Source organism: Gobius niger, assembly GCF_951799975.1.
Source record: "Gobius niger genome assembly, chromosome: 18".
NCBI lineage: Eukaryota > Metazoa > Chordata > Actinopteri > Gobiiformes > Gobiidae > Gobius > Gobius niger.
Window position 1 is genome coordinate 19,747,639 of NC_136869.1, and position 18,069 is coordinate 19,765,707.

At 43.4% G+C, this 18,069-nt stretch overlaps 1 protein-coding gene across 2 annotated transcripts in view; it reads right to left on the reverse strand.

The window, feature by feature from the left end:
- Window positions 1-18,069, reverse strand: part of fam49bb (family with sequence similarity 49 member Bb) — a 37,309-nt gene that overhangs the window by 13,057 nt on the left and 6,183 nt on the right. The window contains exons 1-4 of one of the 2 annotated variants that reach the window (XM_079576165.1): window positions 16,116-16,167; window positions 15,936-16,026; window positions 3,437-3,519; window positions 847-968 (exon numbers count right to left, since the gene is read on the reverse strand). In XM_079576165.1, the coding sequence (XP_079432291.1) occupies window positions 847-968; window positions 3,437-3,509 (195 nt within the window). In that variant the 5' untranslated portion in view covers window positions 3,510-3,519; window positions 15,936-16,026; window positions 16,116-16,167. Of the gene's footprint in view, window positions 1-846; window positions 969-3,436; window positions 3,520-15,935; window positions 16,027-16,115; window positions 16,168-18,069 lie in introns of those variants that run through there. The other variant, XM_079576164.1, reaches the window with a different exon arrangement.

Here is an 18,069-nt window from a genome sequence, read left to right on the forward strand (position 1 = left end):
CAAAACAATCACTTAATTAGAGAGTCCCTGCTCGGGTTTAACCAGGGCCAGGATACATTTTCTCAGACAGATGTTCAGTGTTTTGATAAGCCGTGGCTCATGTGCCACCAAAGGATGAGCTCAGGAGTGATGTCATTATTATGCAACTTGTGAGCCACTTCCGAGATTAGACGCTGCACTGGACTCCAGCACGGACATTAAAGTAGTTATAGTACGGCCCATTTTTATATGATCGGCACCATTTAAGACTCCTTACTTCAAATCAAGGATATTTATTTTCAGTGTAAAATTAGGACTATCCAATAAGAGGATTTTCTTAAGAGCTTTATCCATATTTGGACCATTATATTCTAACTACATTTGCTGGTCAAAAATACAGAAATAATCACTAAAATTTCCCTTTTAATATATTTTTTTCAACTTGTAAATTTTAGATGCCAGACAAAAACCCTTAGCATTATTACTTAGTGTGACAAATGATGGACTTGAGTGGACAATAAACTGATATACATATGGAGTTTTGACAAAGCGGTAACATTCATTTTTATACACTACTTTTTCATCGCCTTTTGTGGCTTTTTTGTTGCTTTATGATCACTCTTTAGCTGTGTTTTTGTGGCTTTTCCTACTCGTTTTCATTGCCATTTTGACACTTTTTTGAAGAAGCTTTTAGATTGCGCTGTAATCAAAGCTTAAGGCGGTACAACCAAATACTAGAGTGTGTGACTTGATATCACCACGGCTGCCCTCTCTAACATTACATACATAGTTGATTTTGCGATAACATTTGCATATGCTGTAGTTAAACCATCATGTCAGATTTAAGCAGAGGGTGCTGTGGCGTACCTCTCTGATCTCCTGCCCCGCCCCCTTGTACGCCTGGAGCTCATCTAGGATCCCCTTGGCGTCTTTCAGCACCGCGTCCACCTGCTCCCACACCTCCCGCTCGGCATCTGTGGGCTGGGCATCTGCAAAACAAAAAAAACAAACAACAACAAGGTCAGGGGGGCAGGACCTGAAGCGTCCTCCTAATCCTTAATCAACACACAGTCCGAAAAGACATGTCGAGGAAATCTAGTAAAATCCTTTGAGCCGAATGAAAATTTAATACGCCACTTCCAATTATGGTAATGTTTCTTTTCCGCAGTAATCTCATCTTTCCAGCGCTTTCTATTTAGTCTGACACCACCCACTTTCCCGACAAAATGGTGCAAGATAACGACCTAATGCGCACTGTTCTCCGGCTCTTGGGAGACGAGGGCTTTCGTACTGTTTTTGGTAGAGGTTTTTTGGCTGGAAAATGTGCCACAAAAGAATACATCTAAAGAAATGTTTCCACCACCTGAAGCGATGCGCCGGCGTGCCAAGTGTGAGGAGGGTTAGACATGCAACCGCTCTGCACGAAAAATAATTAAAAAATACCTGCAATGGAGCTCGGATCTGCTCACATGCATTTTTAATCGGGAATTTATTTTTAATGCACGCCAGGAGGTCTCGAGAAATATGAAATTTGAAATATGGAATAGGTGTAATGCAAAAAGTACACTGTGAAAAGTACTGTTGATCTTTCAAACTTTGCTTTGATGAGAAATATTTCATCTTAATTTGAGTAGCTTTGGCTTGTTGTGTAAACTTGCAAGAGGAATAAAAAAAAACATTTAGCTTTTAAGTGTTTTTTTTTTTTTGTATATTGTTACACTTTCTTTGTTGCTTTTTTTTTTTATTGCAAGAAGTAGTAGTAGTTAAGACATTAAAAGGTAACAGCATAACACACACAAGGTATACTTCATTAATGATCCCAAAATACCTAATCAACAAACTGTTATAAAATCACATGGTTACTTGTAGGGCTGAAAGATATATCGTTATGGTATCGATAGAGATATTAAAGGGATATTTCAGGATTTTTGACATAGGGTCTCATTTCCTAGTTATCCAGTGTTGTTGATTTCTAGAGATATGTATATTTATTTTATTCATGCAGTCCTTATATTTGAAGAGTTTACTGGCGCTAGGCTAGTGCATGGCTATGGTAACTAGTGGCCTACATTAGTAGCACAGTGCACCTGAGGCAAATCACATAACACCAGACTACTGATATTTATGTCTGTGTTGACTGAATCATTTTTGAAACAGAACCATTTTTCCTTTAAAATAACTTATATTTGAGCAGCATCAGCTTCCTGGTTGTAGCTACGCAGCGGTGAAGTGATCTGCTCGGTTACCGGATCTACAGTAGTTTGTTTACCTGCGGCCCGGCATTACTACATGTGGAATTCAGAGGTTTTTAACGCAGGCTACTAGTTACCATAGACATGCACTAGCCTAGCACTAGCCTAGCACCACTGAACTCTTCAAATATAAGGTCTGCATGAATAAAAAATAAATAAATAAATCTCCAGAAATCAACAACACTCTGGAAAACAAGGAAATTATTCCATTGTCAAAAATCCTGAAGCATCCCTTTAATATTGAAAAAGCAAGATATAAATGATATAGATTTTCATCAAAACTGCACTCTTTTGTATTATGTTTTTTATTTGTTCTGAATAATGCTTGGTTTCCACCAAACCTGTAGTTATATCGATATCGAGATAAATCATCACTAAAATAAATAGAGATATTACATTTTGTCCATATTGTTCAGCCTTAGTTGCATGTTCATTACTTTAGCTTTATGGCTTATTACTATTTGCATTATGTATCACTAATTGAAGTGTTATTTGGCTTATTTGGGCTTGAACCTCGGGGTGTTGGTGGTTGCCGATGCCATATCATTTGAGAACCACTGGTATCGACCTCTACCAACCTTTTCTGAAATGTGAATGATTCCTGTGTGCTTTAGCAGTTCATACCACAAACGTTAATACTCGTGGGCGACATGTTTAATATTTGAACTAAACTTAATCTGGATTTAACGGTTTACAGAAAAAAAAAAAACACCATTCAATATGTTCCCATTTTTACTATTCCTTAGACCTCATGGATTGCATCAAAAAAACGCAATCTCTGAAATACTTTCTGCAGTGCTATGGGTGTCGTTTTTGGGTCTCTAAAAGGTTCAGACTTCGCTCGGCTTGCCAAGTGTGAGAATGCTACAGTGGAGTATCTAACCCAGTGGAGGGGCCCAAGGCAACGCGGCACTGAACTTTATATACGAGGGAGGGGCGTGAAGGGGGGGATACGCTCTTCTACCGTGCCCTGATTGAAATTCTGCACACACTCCGACACTGAAGAGGCAGGTTGATGGAAACGGGAGAAGCTTTAGTGGTAAGATTTGATTGCTCAGCCGCTGGGAAGGATCACAGTGCGAAAGATAAGAGAGGCTGGAAAAGACTTAAGAGTTCGGAGTTTATAATGTCGTTAAAAGATGCGCTTGATCAATATGGGAAAGAAGAAGGGAAGAAAGAAAAAAGAAAACGATGCCGCCGCTCACTTTCAAAGTCCAGGAAGAAATTGGGCTCCTGCTCCAGATCTGTGCACGTCAAAACTTTCAGGAGGTTCCCCATGTTCCACTACCTGTAACGAGAAAGAAAACGTTACAGAAAAAGGCGTTAATTTCACCCAGGAAACTCCAACATTTTCACAATTTTATCTTTCATACCGTTTTGTTTTTGGCCCTACATAAACTCTTGCAAAACTGGTAAATTATGATGGCAGCCATACCAAACAAACTTCCAAGGATTAGCTTTGCACCGACAATGCTATAAAGCTTTTAAGAAATGGCATAATGCATTTTAAACCTTTTGGAAAGCAAAGCAGTAGCATCTTCTTGGAGACGAGTCGGTGATGTTCGGCTCATAGTAAAGTTACAGTAGGGGAGAGCGGGGAGTGTTGGGCCACTCAGGGTTTTAGAGCCAGAGTTCATTCAGCAACTGTCCATGGGTGCTACACGGCAGCGGTCTGAGAGGTGAGTAAACCAGAGCCAAAAAAGAGACAACATACTTGACAACCAAACGTTTAAAAAAAGTACGTAAGAGTCTGCTTTCACGCTCAAGAACTTTCCTCCTTGACACCTGGTATACATGTTTTGGTGAAGCAGTGATCTGTTATTGGATGGTTATTGGATGGTGGGGCGGCGGTGAGAACTCATGCTTCACAGTTAGAAGGTCCCAGGTTCGATTCCCACCTGGGCAGGGCCTTTCTGTGTGGAGTTTGCATGTTCTCCCCGGGTACTCCGGTTTCCCCTACCACTAAAAACATGTACAAAAGGCCAGGGTGAATGATGTGTTGCATGGTGGTGGTAGGGAATGTGTAATTGCCTCATGTAAAGCCCTTTGTGACTATGTCTGTGAAAGGCGCTATATAATGAAAGTTCTTATTCTTATTCTGGATCTACCATTTTGTTTGCAAAGCCAGACGAGGACGACCTTATTAGAACTTCTGAATCAGAAGAACAGACACTTGTTCTCATGCCAGGTTCCCCTTTATCTGTAGGAGGTACTGACAGGTGTGCTCCATCTATTAGGTTTCCTGTAGATCTTTGTGGTTATCAAGTTCAGTAAGTCAAGCTCAGTAAACACTACGGTTTACAAGTTTTTGTTAAAAAAAAAATAAAAAAAAAATAAAAAATGCTTTCATTGTGAAGAACCCATTTCACGCTTCAATATTGTAATTTTAACAAGTTAACAAAAAAACACGGGATCTCCATTTTATTCCATTTACACGAGTGGGTAAAATGTTACAATGTGTGTTTTCATTCATAACAACCTGAAAGTTGTTAATGGAAGGGAAATACAATATTGGCATTTCCTTTCCACAGACAACTTTCAGATTGTTAAAAAAAAAAAAAAAGATACGCCTATCAGTGTCCTAAACATTGCTACGGGGCCAATTTTCTTGACACAAATGCACTTTACAATACTGCAAATAAAAGGGCAATGCGGATCCTAAAACATTAATGAACATGTTGCGTGGTGCGGTGGTAGCGTTCACTCAGAGGCCCTTCACTGATGTGCTTGAGTGCCCCCAGTAAACTCGGTGACACTGTGCCCCAGATGTGCCCGACCAGACCAGCGCTCCCCAAAGACCCCCGACAACATGTTTGTGTGCCCCAGCCCACTACCAAACAGATGTCACAACAAAGAGCAACGCAAAGGTATGCGAGCCAAATATAACTAAATCTGTTTAACCTTTTCTGGTTTGCTAACCCTCTTCCCAGAAATCATTTACAAGTGGTTTTTAAAGCACCTTGGGGGAATAGAGCTGGTAAAAGGTGAACATTCAGCTCAAAAAACAGTGGAATGGACGAGCGTTGTCTCTACACTCAAAGCAGATAGCGGCTTTTCCAGATGTGCAATAAACTTAAATGGTTATGTGACCTGAACTTTGTATCAATATTTAATAAGCCATTGTAATATAATGCGACTACTTGCGGTAGTTTGTGACAGAGGCTCATTATTACTGCAGGAGCAACAAAAGGCAAGACGACAACAAACAATACCAACATTATGTCACATTATGGCACAATTCAGCAACAATAGAGGTCCCTCAGTGAGGCTTTATAGTCAAAATTAAACAAACATCCTCTTACACCAGCTATGTTTTCATTCCACAGGGAAACCCGTTTGTAAATTGCTCATTAATATTCAGCAATTTCAGCTCCAATACAAGTGCTAATTGTGGACTGTTGTGTGCACAGTTGATAATGGCGTCCATCGCTTGGCTGCTTTTCATGACACTATTTTTTGTAGATAGATATCAGAACTGGGGATGGAAAGCATGTTAGAAGGCAGTCTAGCAGCCACTGAAGAGAGTGAAGAGTGGAGACTTCCACCAAGGCCTCGGCTTTCCCTTGCAAACTGGTGGATCGCAAGGTCAAATCAAGGCTCCATCTTTACAATGTTTTCTTCTTTTTCCACATACAATAGCGTCTTTCACAGTAGCTAAAAAAAATAGTGTGAGAGAGTGCCGCAAAGCCTCATGGTAAAGCCAGTCAAACAAGCGCTCATTTTGCATGGGTGCCTATGGCCTGAGTCGCTTCGATGGTCAGTCTTCGTAAGTTTTCTGCTACATGTTTAAACGTCAATGAACTAAGCATGATACAGACGGCGGCAGCATGCGCCTTAGTTTGTCTGTCAGTCCGCCATTAAACTGAAAGAACAAGAAGGAACACTGCTGTTGGGGCGTGTGCAAATTGATCTATCTCTAGATCTATCTCTAGATCTATCTCTAGATCTATCTCTAGATCTATCTCTGGATCCGTGACAACATGACAGAATTGGTCAAGACTGACACTAGCAATGCTCACATGTGAGTTATTTAGGAAGTAACAACGATGTAAACGAAAGGCCCCCAGCTGAACGTGTCGACCACACAGCAGTCCGCCCAAACAAAGGGTGAAAAAGGCTTTTAACAGATCTAAGCCACGGACAAGACCAATCATTACAAGATCCTGCGGCTCCGCTAAGTGACAACTACATTTTATATGATAGCTATTAGCACGTCACCTGAATGTAAGTCAGCACACACACACACGTACACGTGCAGCTTGTCTAGTTTTGTGACATCAACTGTAGATCCAGGATCCATTAGCCTGCTCAATATATTTTTTCTTTAGCCGTAATCAATTAGCCATCAAACATCACAGATTATAAATGATGCAGATGTTTTCAGCTGTTGTCAACCCGACCACATTAAGGTCAAAACCTGGTTAGAAATCATGAGCAAATAAACAGACAACTTTTGAAGTGCAGGATTTTAGAGGCAGTGGTGAATAGGTCGGGGCTCATCCTACACATTAGAATATGGCTGGAACATGGAGGAGGATGAAAATACTTAGTTTTAACATTTTTAAACTCCATACAGTCCCTTAAGATACAAACAGTGTAAAAGAGGCCTCTGAGCTACAGCTCCATTTCTGCTTTTTGTGGGTTCGGATAGACATCCAATAAACATCGTATAATTTGTTATTGATAGAGAAACCACAGAATAAAAACACTGTGAAGCTGACATATTTCCCCATACTTTAATATAGGGACAGGCTTCAGACATTTGTATGGGGATAGTTCTGGAAAGGCAGGAAGAGGCTCAGACAGTCTTAAAACCAGATACAATAAGGATGCATGATTTAGAAAAAAATACCTACATGCATTTTTAATTTGAATGTGATTAACCCTCGCTAACAAAAACAAACCCATCAAGTCAGTAGGTTACTCAAGTCAGTAACCTACATACAAGGACACACAGAATGACTAGAGAGTACAACCCGATCCAAGCCATGCCCTGATCTCAACGCTGCTGCCATACCTTTGAGGTGTCCGTATCACTATGTACTAGTACTTAAAGTGCACATACTATAAACCCGGACTAAATTAAGCCTCCTTGAACTCCAGCTCCTAGAAAGTGTACCGGGGAACCTCCATCGTTCTGCGAAACGTGGGTCAGGCATATGCCAGGTCACAGCTCTGCTCACCAGAAGAGAGGAATGACAGGCTCCGTCAGCGGCACTGCGGCCTTAACCCTTTGTGACAGCGGTGGTGGGGGCAGCGGAAGGAGCTCGGCCAATCTAACAGTGACGCAGGCAGACCTGGGCAGGCAGATGTGGGCTGATGTTGAGTGGCAGGTGACCGGGTAAACAGGGGACAAGGAGAACAGAGGGTCGAGAGGCGGGTCACAGACGGAGACAGGGCTGTATTAAATGTGCTGACTAAAACAAATCTTTACTAAAGTGGACAAAATTGTTTGCGGAAGATGTTACTGACCCTTACACTAGCAGTCTTGAAAAACACACAAGCAAAATCTCACCAGCTAAAAATGTCGAATTTTTTAATATTTTGCTGTGGGAGGACGCCCGAGACCCCCGTATTGAGTTAATATGCTGATCAACACTGACATTTGTGTGAGGCAAAGGTTAAAATACAGCCATTTTTTTCCTTTTACTACTACTTTATTTGATAGCAATAAATGGTGTGTCCCCTAGTTTAGCTGTCCTTTGTAGCTTTACTAAAAAGGTCTGTGAAATCATCAATACAAAGCACAAACCTTGTGGAGCCTAGTTGATTAAATTTGTTCAAATGTGTTGCCAAAATGAAGGTGAAGTGGCCAGGTGAAGGTAAAAGGCCGCTGGGGGGCGACGGGGCGGTTGAGCCAAAGGAGGATGGCACCATGAGAGACAGGGCGGTGCTGCTGCGACAGGGTAAAGAACACACTCAGCACAACTCAGGAGCCAAGGGTTAGTCGGGTTTAAAATGTATGAGATGCACACTGGCGGCGGAGGGCGGGGAGGACACGCATCTGCAATAAGGGAGCGCCGCAGAGGGTCACGTCCTTATTCTCGGAGGGTGATACTGATGAATTGACAGGTTTTTGCCTGCAGTGTTTAAGATCACTTTCAATAAGCGAGAGAAACAAACTGGCCTGGTTACTGTAACTGAGCTGTTTTACACATGTGTACAGTTATCGATAAAGTTTTGATTGAGAAATAGAGCAACGAACACCTGGAAGCATATTCGTGGTCCTCAGACAGATGAAAAAATGATGAAACCACAATTTTGCTGTAGCTTAGACAAGAAATAAGAAAATGTTCTCAAACTTTTTACATCAAGTATGGCATCATTAAATATTCGACCTTCTGAATACTGCCAGATCAGGTCCAAATAAATGTCTGTAGAGGTTTAAACTCCAGAGTTAACATGTTTTATACACAGCCTCTCATGGAAATATGGACAGGACATTTTACTCCAACTGCAACCTTTCAGACATGCGACTTCGATTAATCTTGCAAGCCTCACGATACGAGTTTGAGAAGCCCGAGCCTGGAGATTTTGAATTTTAATGCCCTGAGTGGCACCACCTGCAGACCCACCTGCCAGCCTCGTCTTACTGCCCTGCTCTAATGCGACCTGAATGTGTGCGTGTGCCCGCCCCTCTCGCTGCTGTCCGTAAGCTGCACCTGATCCTGCCTCTGCGGAGCTGGGGATAACCTCGCCCTGCTGGATGGTAAGACAGGGGGGGCAGCGGCCACTCGGGCTGAGCCTCTTCCAAGTCCTCCAGCGCCACCTATCTGCGGTGGAGATAAAGGCAGCGGAGCGGCAAGAACTCAGCAGCGCTACTTCAATAGACAGACAAGCTGCAACCTCCAGGCAGAGCTGCTCCCCTGTGTGCTTTTAAACAAGGTCATTTTAAGGACTGGGCTTTCTGTGGTTGCAGCAAGATGTAAATAGCAGATTTAAGGGAAAAAAGATGTTGCAGTTTTATAGCTTAATTCTTCTGTATAGTTTCGAAAAGTAAATAGGCAGAAGAATTCAAGTTCAAGCAATAGATTGACAAACTACCAAATGCCTCCACTTACAAAAGAAAAATGGTTTTGAAAAGAAAGTTGAAATCGCAAGGAATTTCCGCAAAAATGGTGCCATTCTTTTAGACGTTTACAGCTTTTATTTAAAAATGAAACATTGGAGAAAGACATAAAGAATGCTCTTCATAAAGTATACTCCACGCTCCAGCTATTGATTTGAGGTCATAACTCAAGACCCGAACGGGGATTACATAAACTGCTTACACAAGCCTGTTTTCATCTTCTATAGACTTCTGATGACAGCGGTGTCCCATTTAGTCCGATAGTTAGCCCCCCCATGTGTGTGTGACTGGTTGCTTAGCGATCGTGCATTTGGGACTTTTTATCCCGGAGAAACACATTTTGGGATTGAAAGCCGCCCTCCTTCAAATGTCCGCTGTCGGTGCTGACACGTCCCGGGCAGGGCCGTGTTGTTGTTGTTTTGAACCCCCCCACGGTGCCATCGCGTGCTCACCATGCGAGGGGAGGGAGGGGAGGGAGGGGAGGAGGGATTGGGGCTTGTGCTTCTGGGGCTGGGAAGGGGAGGGGGCGGCGGGGCCGACAAGAGTCTGGCAAACCGGAGCCCGCGCAGCTCTCCCATTGGCTGAGCGCAGTCTACCCAACCGCTCGCTGTATCCATGGAGTCGAAAAAAATTTGGTGCCATTGAAAACATTGCGCCGGCCAATCAGAGCGCGGGCGCCTAGTGCGTACAGTAGCGGCAGTAGTAGTAGTAGTAGTAGTAGTAGTAGGACTTGAAAAGCATGCATATATTTATACGGATGAGGTAATGCGCCGAAAAAAGAGCGGATTAGGAGCGGGTGAAGTCAAACGGAGATGATGGGCATTTCTAAATCTACTACCGCAACTTATTTAAAAGCTGGTTTTGTTAACAGCTCAGCACTTTCTATATGGAGACAATTATTCCAAATGCAATAACAGAAAACTTTGAACCCGTTTTTACTTTAAGAGGCTAAAATATTTGAGCAATTTCCTTATTTGCATAATATTGATGCCTTCTAAAAGCGTACCACACCCTTGCAGCAGTCTGACCCCTGCATGGCACTGCCTTTTGGCTTCTCCCACCCATCTCTCTCTCTCTCTCTCTCGCTCTCTGGCACCATCTCGCCAATAAGGAAGCAGGGCACGGCTGAAACCCAGCACTGCGGCACTGTCCTACTAAACTGGCTCGGTGCAGCGGCGATGGCTGGCTGATGTGAGGGGTGGGGTGAGCGGCGGGGGGACAGGAGGAGGAGGAGGGCGTGGGGAAGAGGGCTAGTATTGCTGACATTCCGCTACTGGGATGCAGCATGAGGATCCACGTGCCCCGGCTCTTTACTACGGCGGGGAAAGAAAAAAAAAAAACAACAACGCCCACCCTCCCTCCGCGGCCCTCCCCTCTATCTCCATCTCTCTCTCGTTCCCTCCTCGTCACGTGGGTTCAGCCGTGGAGCGCGCCTCTTTTGCCTGGGAGGTGCGGAGGAGGAGGAGGGGGAGGGGGATGGGGCGAGGCTGCGGCGAGTTGTGAGCGGATCAGCCTGTAGTAGAGCAACACTGTAAAGGTTCAAACGCATATTCATATAGGAGGTATTCTCAAATCCAGGTGAGACCGTGATGGGGGGGGGTTAAGGTCGGATGGAGAACGGGGCGCGAGACTGCGGCAGACGCGGGGCGGGCGGCTTTCAACTTGACCTACATTTCCCCGGTGACACGCCACATCGCATTAGCCCACTCGGCCAGACCTGGACAAAAATGGGCGGGGGGGGTTAGAGGGTGTGTTGGGGGGGGGGGTGCTCTTCCCAAGTGGAGCTGGCTGGCATCTCGCTCTTCTGCACCCCCCACCTCTGTGCCACTACGACAACCCAGCTGACTCAAATAGCTTAAGGCGGGGTGTATCTGTCATGCGGTTACGGGGTGAACTCCATTGCCACGTAGCCACGCCCCTATCGCCGGGTAAACATCAAATTGCAAGAGCAGGCAAAAATTGACATGGTGAAATATGGGAGGAATTTTCTCGAAGACAATCAAGTCTTAGTTTAGTAATTTAGGTGTTGCTCAAAAAGAGAATTGACTATCATTGAGAATTATTTCTTGCCGAAACCACAATATACTGTAAGTGTGACCTTGTAGAAGAGATATTGCCCACCTCTAGGGGTGAACTCATTGCCACGTAGCCACACCTCTATCGCCGGGTAAACAAACATCAACTTGCATGTGCCGCAAAAAAAAAAAAAAAAGAACCTCACTTGTCACTTTCAAAACATAATTAGAAGTTGAATAAGCATCAGAAATGTGCTTCTATGTCTTATGTGTCGAGAAGAGAAGTGACAGTAAACTACACAAGTGCAGAAATATTACTTTAATTCCCTATGACTTTCTTGCAGCTTCTTTTGTTGATTCCTTGTCTTGATCTTTCAAACAATTATCTATACACACTCAAATATATTACCCAGTCTCGGGGTGAACTCCTTTCCACGTAGCCACGCCCCTATCGCCGGGTAAACATCGCAACTCCCCAAGCTTCGACTCCCAATCTCAATCCTACAGACATTTGATATGACATCAGGTGGACTGGCTCAAAATATCCTCCTTATTTATTTATTTTTCTCTTCGAGGGGCTGCCGCTGAGAGCGTTTTTGCATCTCGGAGCGTGTCAGCGGGAACTGGCTTTACCAGATCAGATAAGCGCTTCTCTTTTGGACGGCAACCTGATCAAAGTTGGAAACCATGGCAACAGGCGGATACACAAGAGTCAGCTGAAACCGCGGCTTCGATGAGCGAGAGTGCTGTGGAGAGCGTTTTAAGAGCCACGCTTCAGAACGCACCAGACTTGATACCGGCGCTAACTAAACACTGACTGTGCAGATAAATTAGAGAGAAAATTTCCAATGTTAGATAATAGTAGTTAGAAAAAAACACCTAAATTGTGCTTTTTTTGGCCACGTATAGATATGAAATATACAAAACATGAACTGCTAAACTGACAAGAATATGTTTGTAGAGGTCTAAACTACAAGATTAGCAGATTTCATACAAAGTAAAACCCTAATAAAGACAGTATAATGTGTTTGCAAAGGACAACATATCACCAAAAAACTGCACATCATTGCGAACAATTAGATTTCTATTTGATTACGATTGACCTTGGAGCTCTAGAATCCTTCAATGACGTTTGACTCTGCCCCAGTTGGAGCACTTTGAATGGGGAAGTGCCCCTGCCCTGCCCTTGAGGGGTCCTCTGCGCTCGTCCCGGGATGTGTTAGGAAGTCATTAAGGAGGACATGTTGACTCACTTCCGTCAGTCCACGCGACACACCTCCCTCGGGACGTCTGTCTTCCGAAAGCCCATTTATTCTGCAACTAAAACTCATGATTACTCCACTGACCTTCTCACTGACACGCCCACCTCGCAGCAAATTTGGGACGCCGCGCTGTCCCGGTGACATTGATTGCAAATTCATGATTGGGATTAGAATTACAAGCTTGGTTTTTACCGCAACAGTGCTGTTATTTTTTTTTTTCCTCGGTGAGATGCACCCAAACATAATTTTGGGTGGGGCACAGTGGAGATTTTGGAAGGATGATGAGTGTCACATTGAGAGAAGCGTCTGCTATATTCTGTGAGGGAGGAGTGCCACCTGCTGGATATATAGAGTAGAGCTTTCAAAGAGCAAGCAGTACAAGACCACTCCCAAACACACGGCCACATGGTTGGTATTGCAGTAAGTGATATCTGCGCAAAGACCCCAAGAGATAGAAGTTAAAAAAAAAAAGATTTGTCAACAATTGTCAAGTATATTTGCATTATCTTTTTTCATCAATATACAATTTCCATCATTTTAAACCTGCACAACTGTAACCTTCAAGAAGCTGCAAAAATATAGTCTTCCATACCAGGTAATGTGGTGGTAAATTATGCAGAACTGGAAAAAGAGTTTCTCAATTCAATGTCGTTCCCGGACTGGGTTGTTTAGGTTCATCGATGGCTAGATAATGAAGTCTATACAGCATGGAGGTCAACAGACTGTGGTCAGTGCAGGCAAATATTCTACTGGGTGCATTGAAGAGAGGTGCAAACCATTCCCTACCTTTATTTAGGCTTGGCTTAGCTCTGTTCTGCAATAACATGGACGTTTTTGAGGTTTTAACAAATGTTTTTCCTTGCATTGTTGCCACGTTTTTTTTCATAATTTATTTTGTTGTGTTTTTGCCACACGTTTGTCACTTTTCTGTTGCTATTTTGTCACATTTACACAGATTTTTTTTTTTTGTCATGCTTGTGTTGCTCTTTTATTGCATGTTCATTCTCTTTCCGTCTCATTTTTGTTACCGTTTCTAGACTTTTTATCAAGAAGCTTTTAGATTTGGATAAAGCCATACTGGAGAAAATGTGCTTGGTTCGGGTGGAGGTTCAGAAGTTAACACCTGCAGTAAAAACAAACAAACAGAACTTAGAACAGATGTTACGATAGAGAAGTACTGGCTGAGAGCATACACAAATATTGGCCTAGACTCAATCTGGCTAAAAACTTTGAGGGTATTTTTTCTAACAAGGAGAATAAATAAGGGAATGTTTCTGCACATTGTAGATTACAATAAAAAAATAAAATACTTTGCCAATGAAAGACAATATAACAAAATTCAGACAAATGGACTAGATTACAATAAAGAAATCCAATATGACACAGGCCATTGATAAAGCTAAGCATCATCTCCTATCCAAGAGCACCATCCAGTGTCCACACACAGCTACTGCCCGCACAAAAGTAGGTTATTGAAGCAAAATCTTGGGTCTTTAATCTATTTTTGCATTTCTGGATCAACCACTAGACATGGAAGCGACATCGCCACAGACATACAGACAAGAACCTGACAGTGGTTCAGCGAGGGCCTCCAGAGAACCCGGGCAGGAAGCTACACAATGTCACGCAGCCAGCACCATCAATAATAGATCAGCGAGACAGGCGGGGAGCCCATAGCTAACAAGCCATTCTACATATTACACCACTCAGACCTTATCCTCTCGGGTTTCCCATTTGGTGCCGAGGAGGAGGGAGCGCCCAGGCATCCACCATATGCTAAAGCCAGTGCGCCATTTTGGACATAGTAATACAGCGGTGAAATCTACATGATGCAAGTCAATTTGGCACTGACACTCTTGGTTTTGTGCAGACATATTTCAAAGGGCTACACGAACTTAAAAGGTGCATCATGCAGCTTTTTATGCGGGAAAAAAAAGTTAATATTTGTGCATATTTTACCCAGCGGCTGTATGAGTGGTCACCATGGTGCATTTACCTTCCATCACGGTGGTCTCTAGGACGCTCCAGGACCAATTGATTTGTAGATTTTCTGGTGAGAGGGGCCTTCAGCAGCGAAAACCTTCCAAACAATTGATCCTGGAGCCTCGTAGAGACCAGTGTGATGGAAAGTAAAGGCGTCACGCTGACCACTCATACAGCCACTGGGTCCCTACAAGGTCAAATACGTACAAAGATCAACTTTTTTCCCCCCACATAAAAAGTTGCATAATGTACCTTTAAAAGTAACATGTTGGGCTAATTTTTTTTTTTAATCTAAAACAAGATTTTGACATGGTTTACTATTGTGTCATATTTCCCTCCCTCTTCATACGTCACTAAAGAAAATGTCCAACTATTTCTTCATCTTTTCTTGATAATATTCCCACTTCGAACAAACAGTAATGGGAGAAAGTCATTACAAAAAAAGCTTGAATAGACTGAACGAAGACACAAGCGTAGTGCTCGCTTGATCCAACAGAGGGCGGTGTTGACCCGGTTATATTCCGCACAATGAGACTGCCTGTAAAAGCTTCCCTTCAGGCTCGCACACGGACACCTCCCACTGGCTGAACACCGGCAAATCCATCCACTAAGTTAGTGCACAACATCGCCTGCATTAGCCTTCCATTTATGACGCAACATGTTCTTTCCTCCTTTTCAGTGCAAACAGAAATAGCTCTACATTCATTCAGGCCATTTTCCCATTAAGATAACTGAAGACTTCTCCTGAAGATAAATGGAGCACCTGAGCGCAGCGGCCAGCCAATGGGATGATGGCTGTACGTCACAATGACGATCTCCAAGGAGACAAGGAGGAAATACAGCAAGGGTGGGATGAATGGATAGAAGAGTAAAGGGCGAACAGACAGAGCAGCCCATAAGCAAACACACCAAAATAATAATAAAAGAAAGACTGTGAAATTATTCAAAATGGCAGCTTCGTGACTTAACTGGCCGGTGACCTTGCGCCCTGTAGTTACATGAGAGGGGAACAGGAAGCACATACATTACCCAACAGCCTCTATGGCCCACAATGCACTTCATTTCCTGAACAAGAGTAGCACCTACGCCCACAGCGCAGTGCATCGACACCATAATAGGTATAGGTGCACTGCAGGAAATCGGCAAAATGACAGGCGTCAACAGGGCAGGAGAATGAGTGATCAAATAGTGACGTCAACGACAGAAATCTGACGTAGGACTGTCGTAGGATAGTCATAGATGAAACCAAGATTAATCAAACTAACAACGTGGCAGCAGTCAGTGTAAACCACTGCCTCAGAGCAACATGCCGTCCATCTTTTCCCCATACACAATCCATACTGAGTGGTAGTGGAAATCATGCTGTGTAACTTACTTGTAAGTGAAGCCGTGGGTCTGTCGGAGAGGAGCGGCGAGGCCTGGCCTGGAGCTGGCCCCGGTCACAGTCCCCCAGCACAGGTCAGCTCCTGCAGCACACAAAAAAAAACATACATTCAGGCTCACATCAGAAGGCAAAAAGATGAACAATACTTTCATGCTAAAAAAGAAACACTACCAAAAAAATGCCACGCCACATTGTCTGCGATATTTTCTGTGTTTTGCCGATGGGGTCTTTAATACAAGTAAGCACAAAAATCCAGCGTTACAAACTGCCCACTTCCTATTGTGCAACACTTCCTCTGATTCAGTTCAGCTTTTCTGCACTGTTCCCCGTTTCCTCCTGAAGCACCTTAGACATTCGTGACTTGATTTGGAAAGAGGCTATAGCCTTTGCTTACTTTACACGGTTCTGGCCAACTTTTAATATAATCTATAAAAGGCCAGTTCAATAAAGCCAACCGGGCTTAAAGGGGATATTTGGAATGAGACACTTAGGGGCATACAAATGTAGGGTCAGTCGAGCAGGAATGTGATCAGACTTCAGAACCGTGACAGCTGGGAGAATAAGAGGAGGGAGTAAACAAATATGCTGATTTTTGTTGTTCAGACGTTTTTGTTAAAAATTCTATTCGATAAGACAAGATTTAAACTATAATCTATGGCAATTATCAGCTAGCTAAGGGCTTTCGGCATACAGACAGCCAATCTGTGGCAGCAACAGCCCCAGATTAAGAGAGGAGTTTTCACTTTGAAGGATGCACTAGAGTGGTCTACAAGGAACAGACCAAATGTAAAGCTTAAGAACAAAACTTTTACTAAATAAACATGGATTAGTTTGAATATTCCCCCCTCACGAACCACTCACAGGAGGCACAGGGAGCTGCATCGACTGGATGGATGTGGCTATAGCCTAGTTTCCCGTCCCGTGCAAAGAGAGAACGCGGTGGCTAATCGGATGGAGCTGACAGGTCACAGGAGACACACACACTGGGCGACATGTGCGGAGTCCGCTCTGCATCACTACAGCTGGGGGCCAAAACACGGGGTCGAATGAGCTCATGAATACTGTCCACATGGGGCTTGGCAGAGCGGATGACACACGGGCCCAAATAGGACTTTCTCCAGTGATTCACGGCCTGGATGGGGAGCTCTCCCGGCAGATTCACAAGGACTGTACACAGCTCGACCAAATTAGCAGCAGATGACATGTAGCGTGACAAGAGCAGTAAAGATTCTTACTACAATGTTAAAGGTTTTATCAAACAGTTATACATGTACGGCCAGACTGATTTGGCATCTTTCTTGACCAATGGTTATAGTTGGATTTCAGATGACACGACATCCAACCAGGGAGGGGGAAAAAAAAAAAGTTACTACTGTGTGTTGGTTTTGTGGTTTTATTAGACACACAAGTCACCTAATTGTAATGCTCACCGGGAATAAAATCAAGTATATTGCAGAATTCTGCAGCCCGGCATCGCATTATGATATTGTGACATCTAACAGCTACCGTACATAAATAGGATGCATGTTTTTTTACAACATAAAAAAGCACAGTTCAATATACTGGGTATCCATCTCCTTCAATTCAAAATGAATTTTACCAGACTGAATTGTGGTTCCCGAATGGGCTGTCGCAGATAAGGGGGTTCAATGACAAGACTAAAAAAGTTGAATCAGTACATCTCTAAATGATAATGCAACATTATAATTTTTTTTTTTTTTCCGTCTGTGGCTTGTCTGGACGGTTGAGTGATACAGCATCAATAATCTGCTTCTCTGAAATCCAGAAATGTTCATTTGCATGGAAAGGTGCACAAAGGCCATCATGATAAAACTAACGTTGACTGTGACGGCAAGATAAAATGTACAACCACAGTTACATTTTCATTTTGTACTTGACATTCTCGTGGGCATTTACTGTAGGGTCAGTGTGATTTGAGGTGCACATCCCCTGAGGCCACACAAGCTAACGCGGCAACAGCAAACCACGGCATGGACTCCCTATGGGGCTCTTTCACAGCGACAGGCACATTGTAGACTTAAAGCCTGAATCATCTTGCGTAATATCTTGGCGCTGGTTATCCCCACGTGATTGGAGGCAATAAAACGGCAATAAAAAAGTGAGT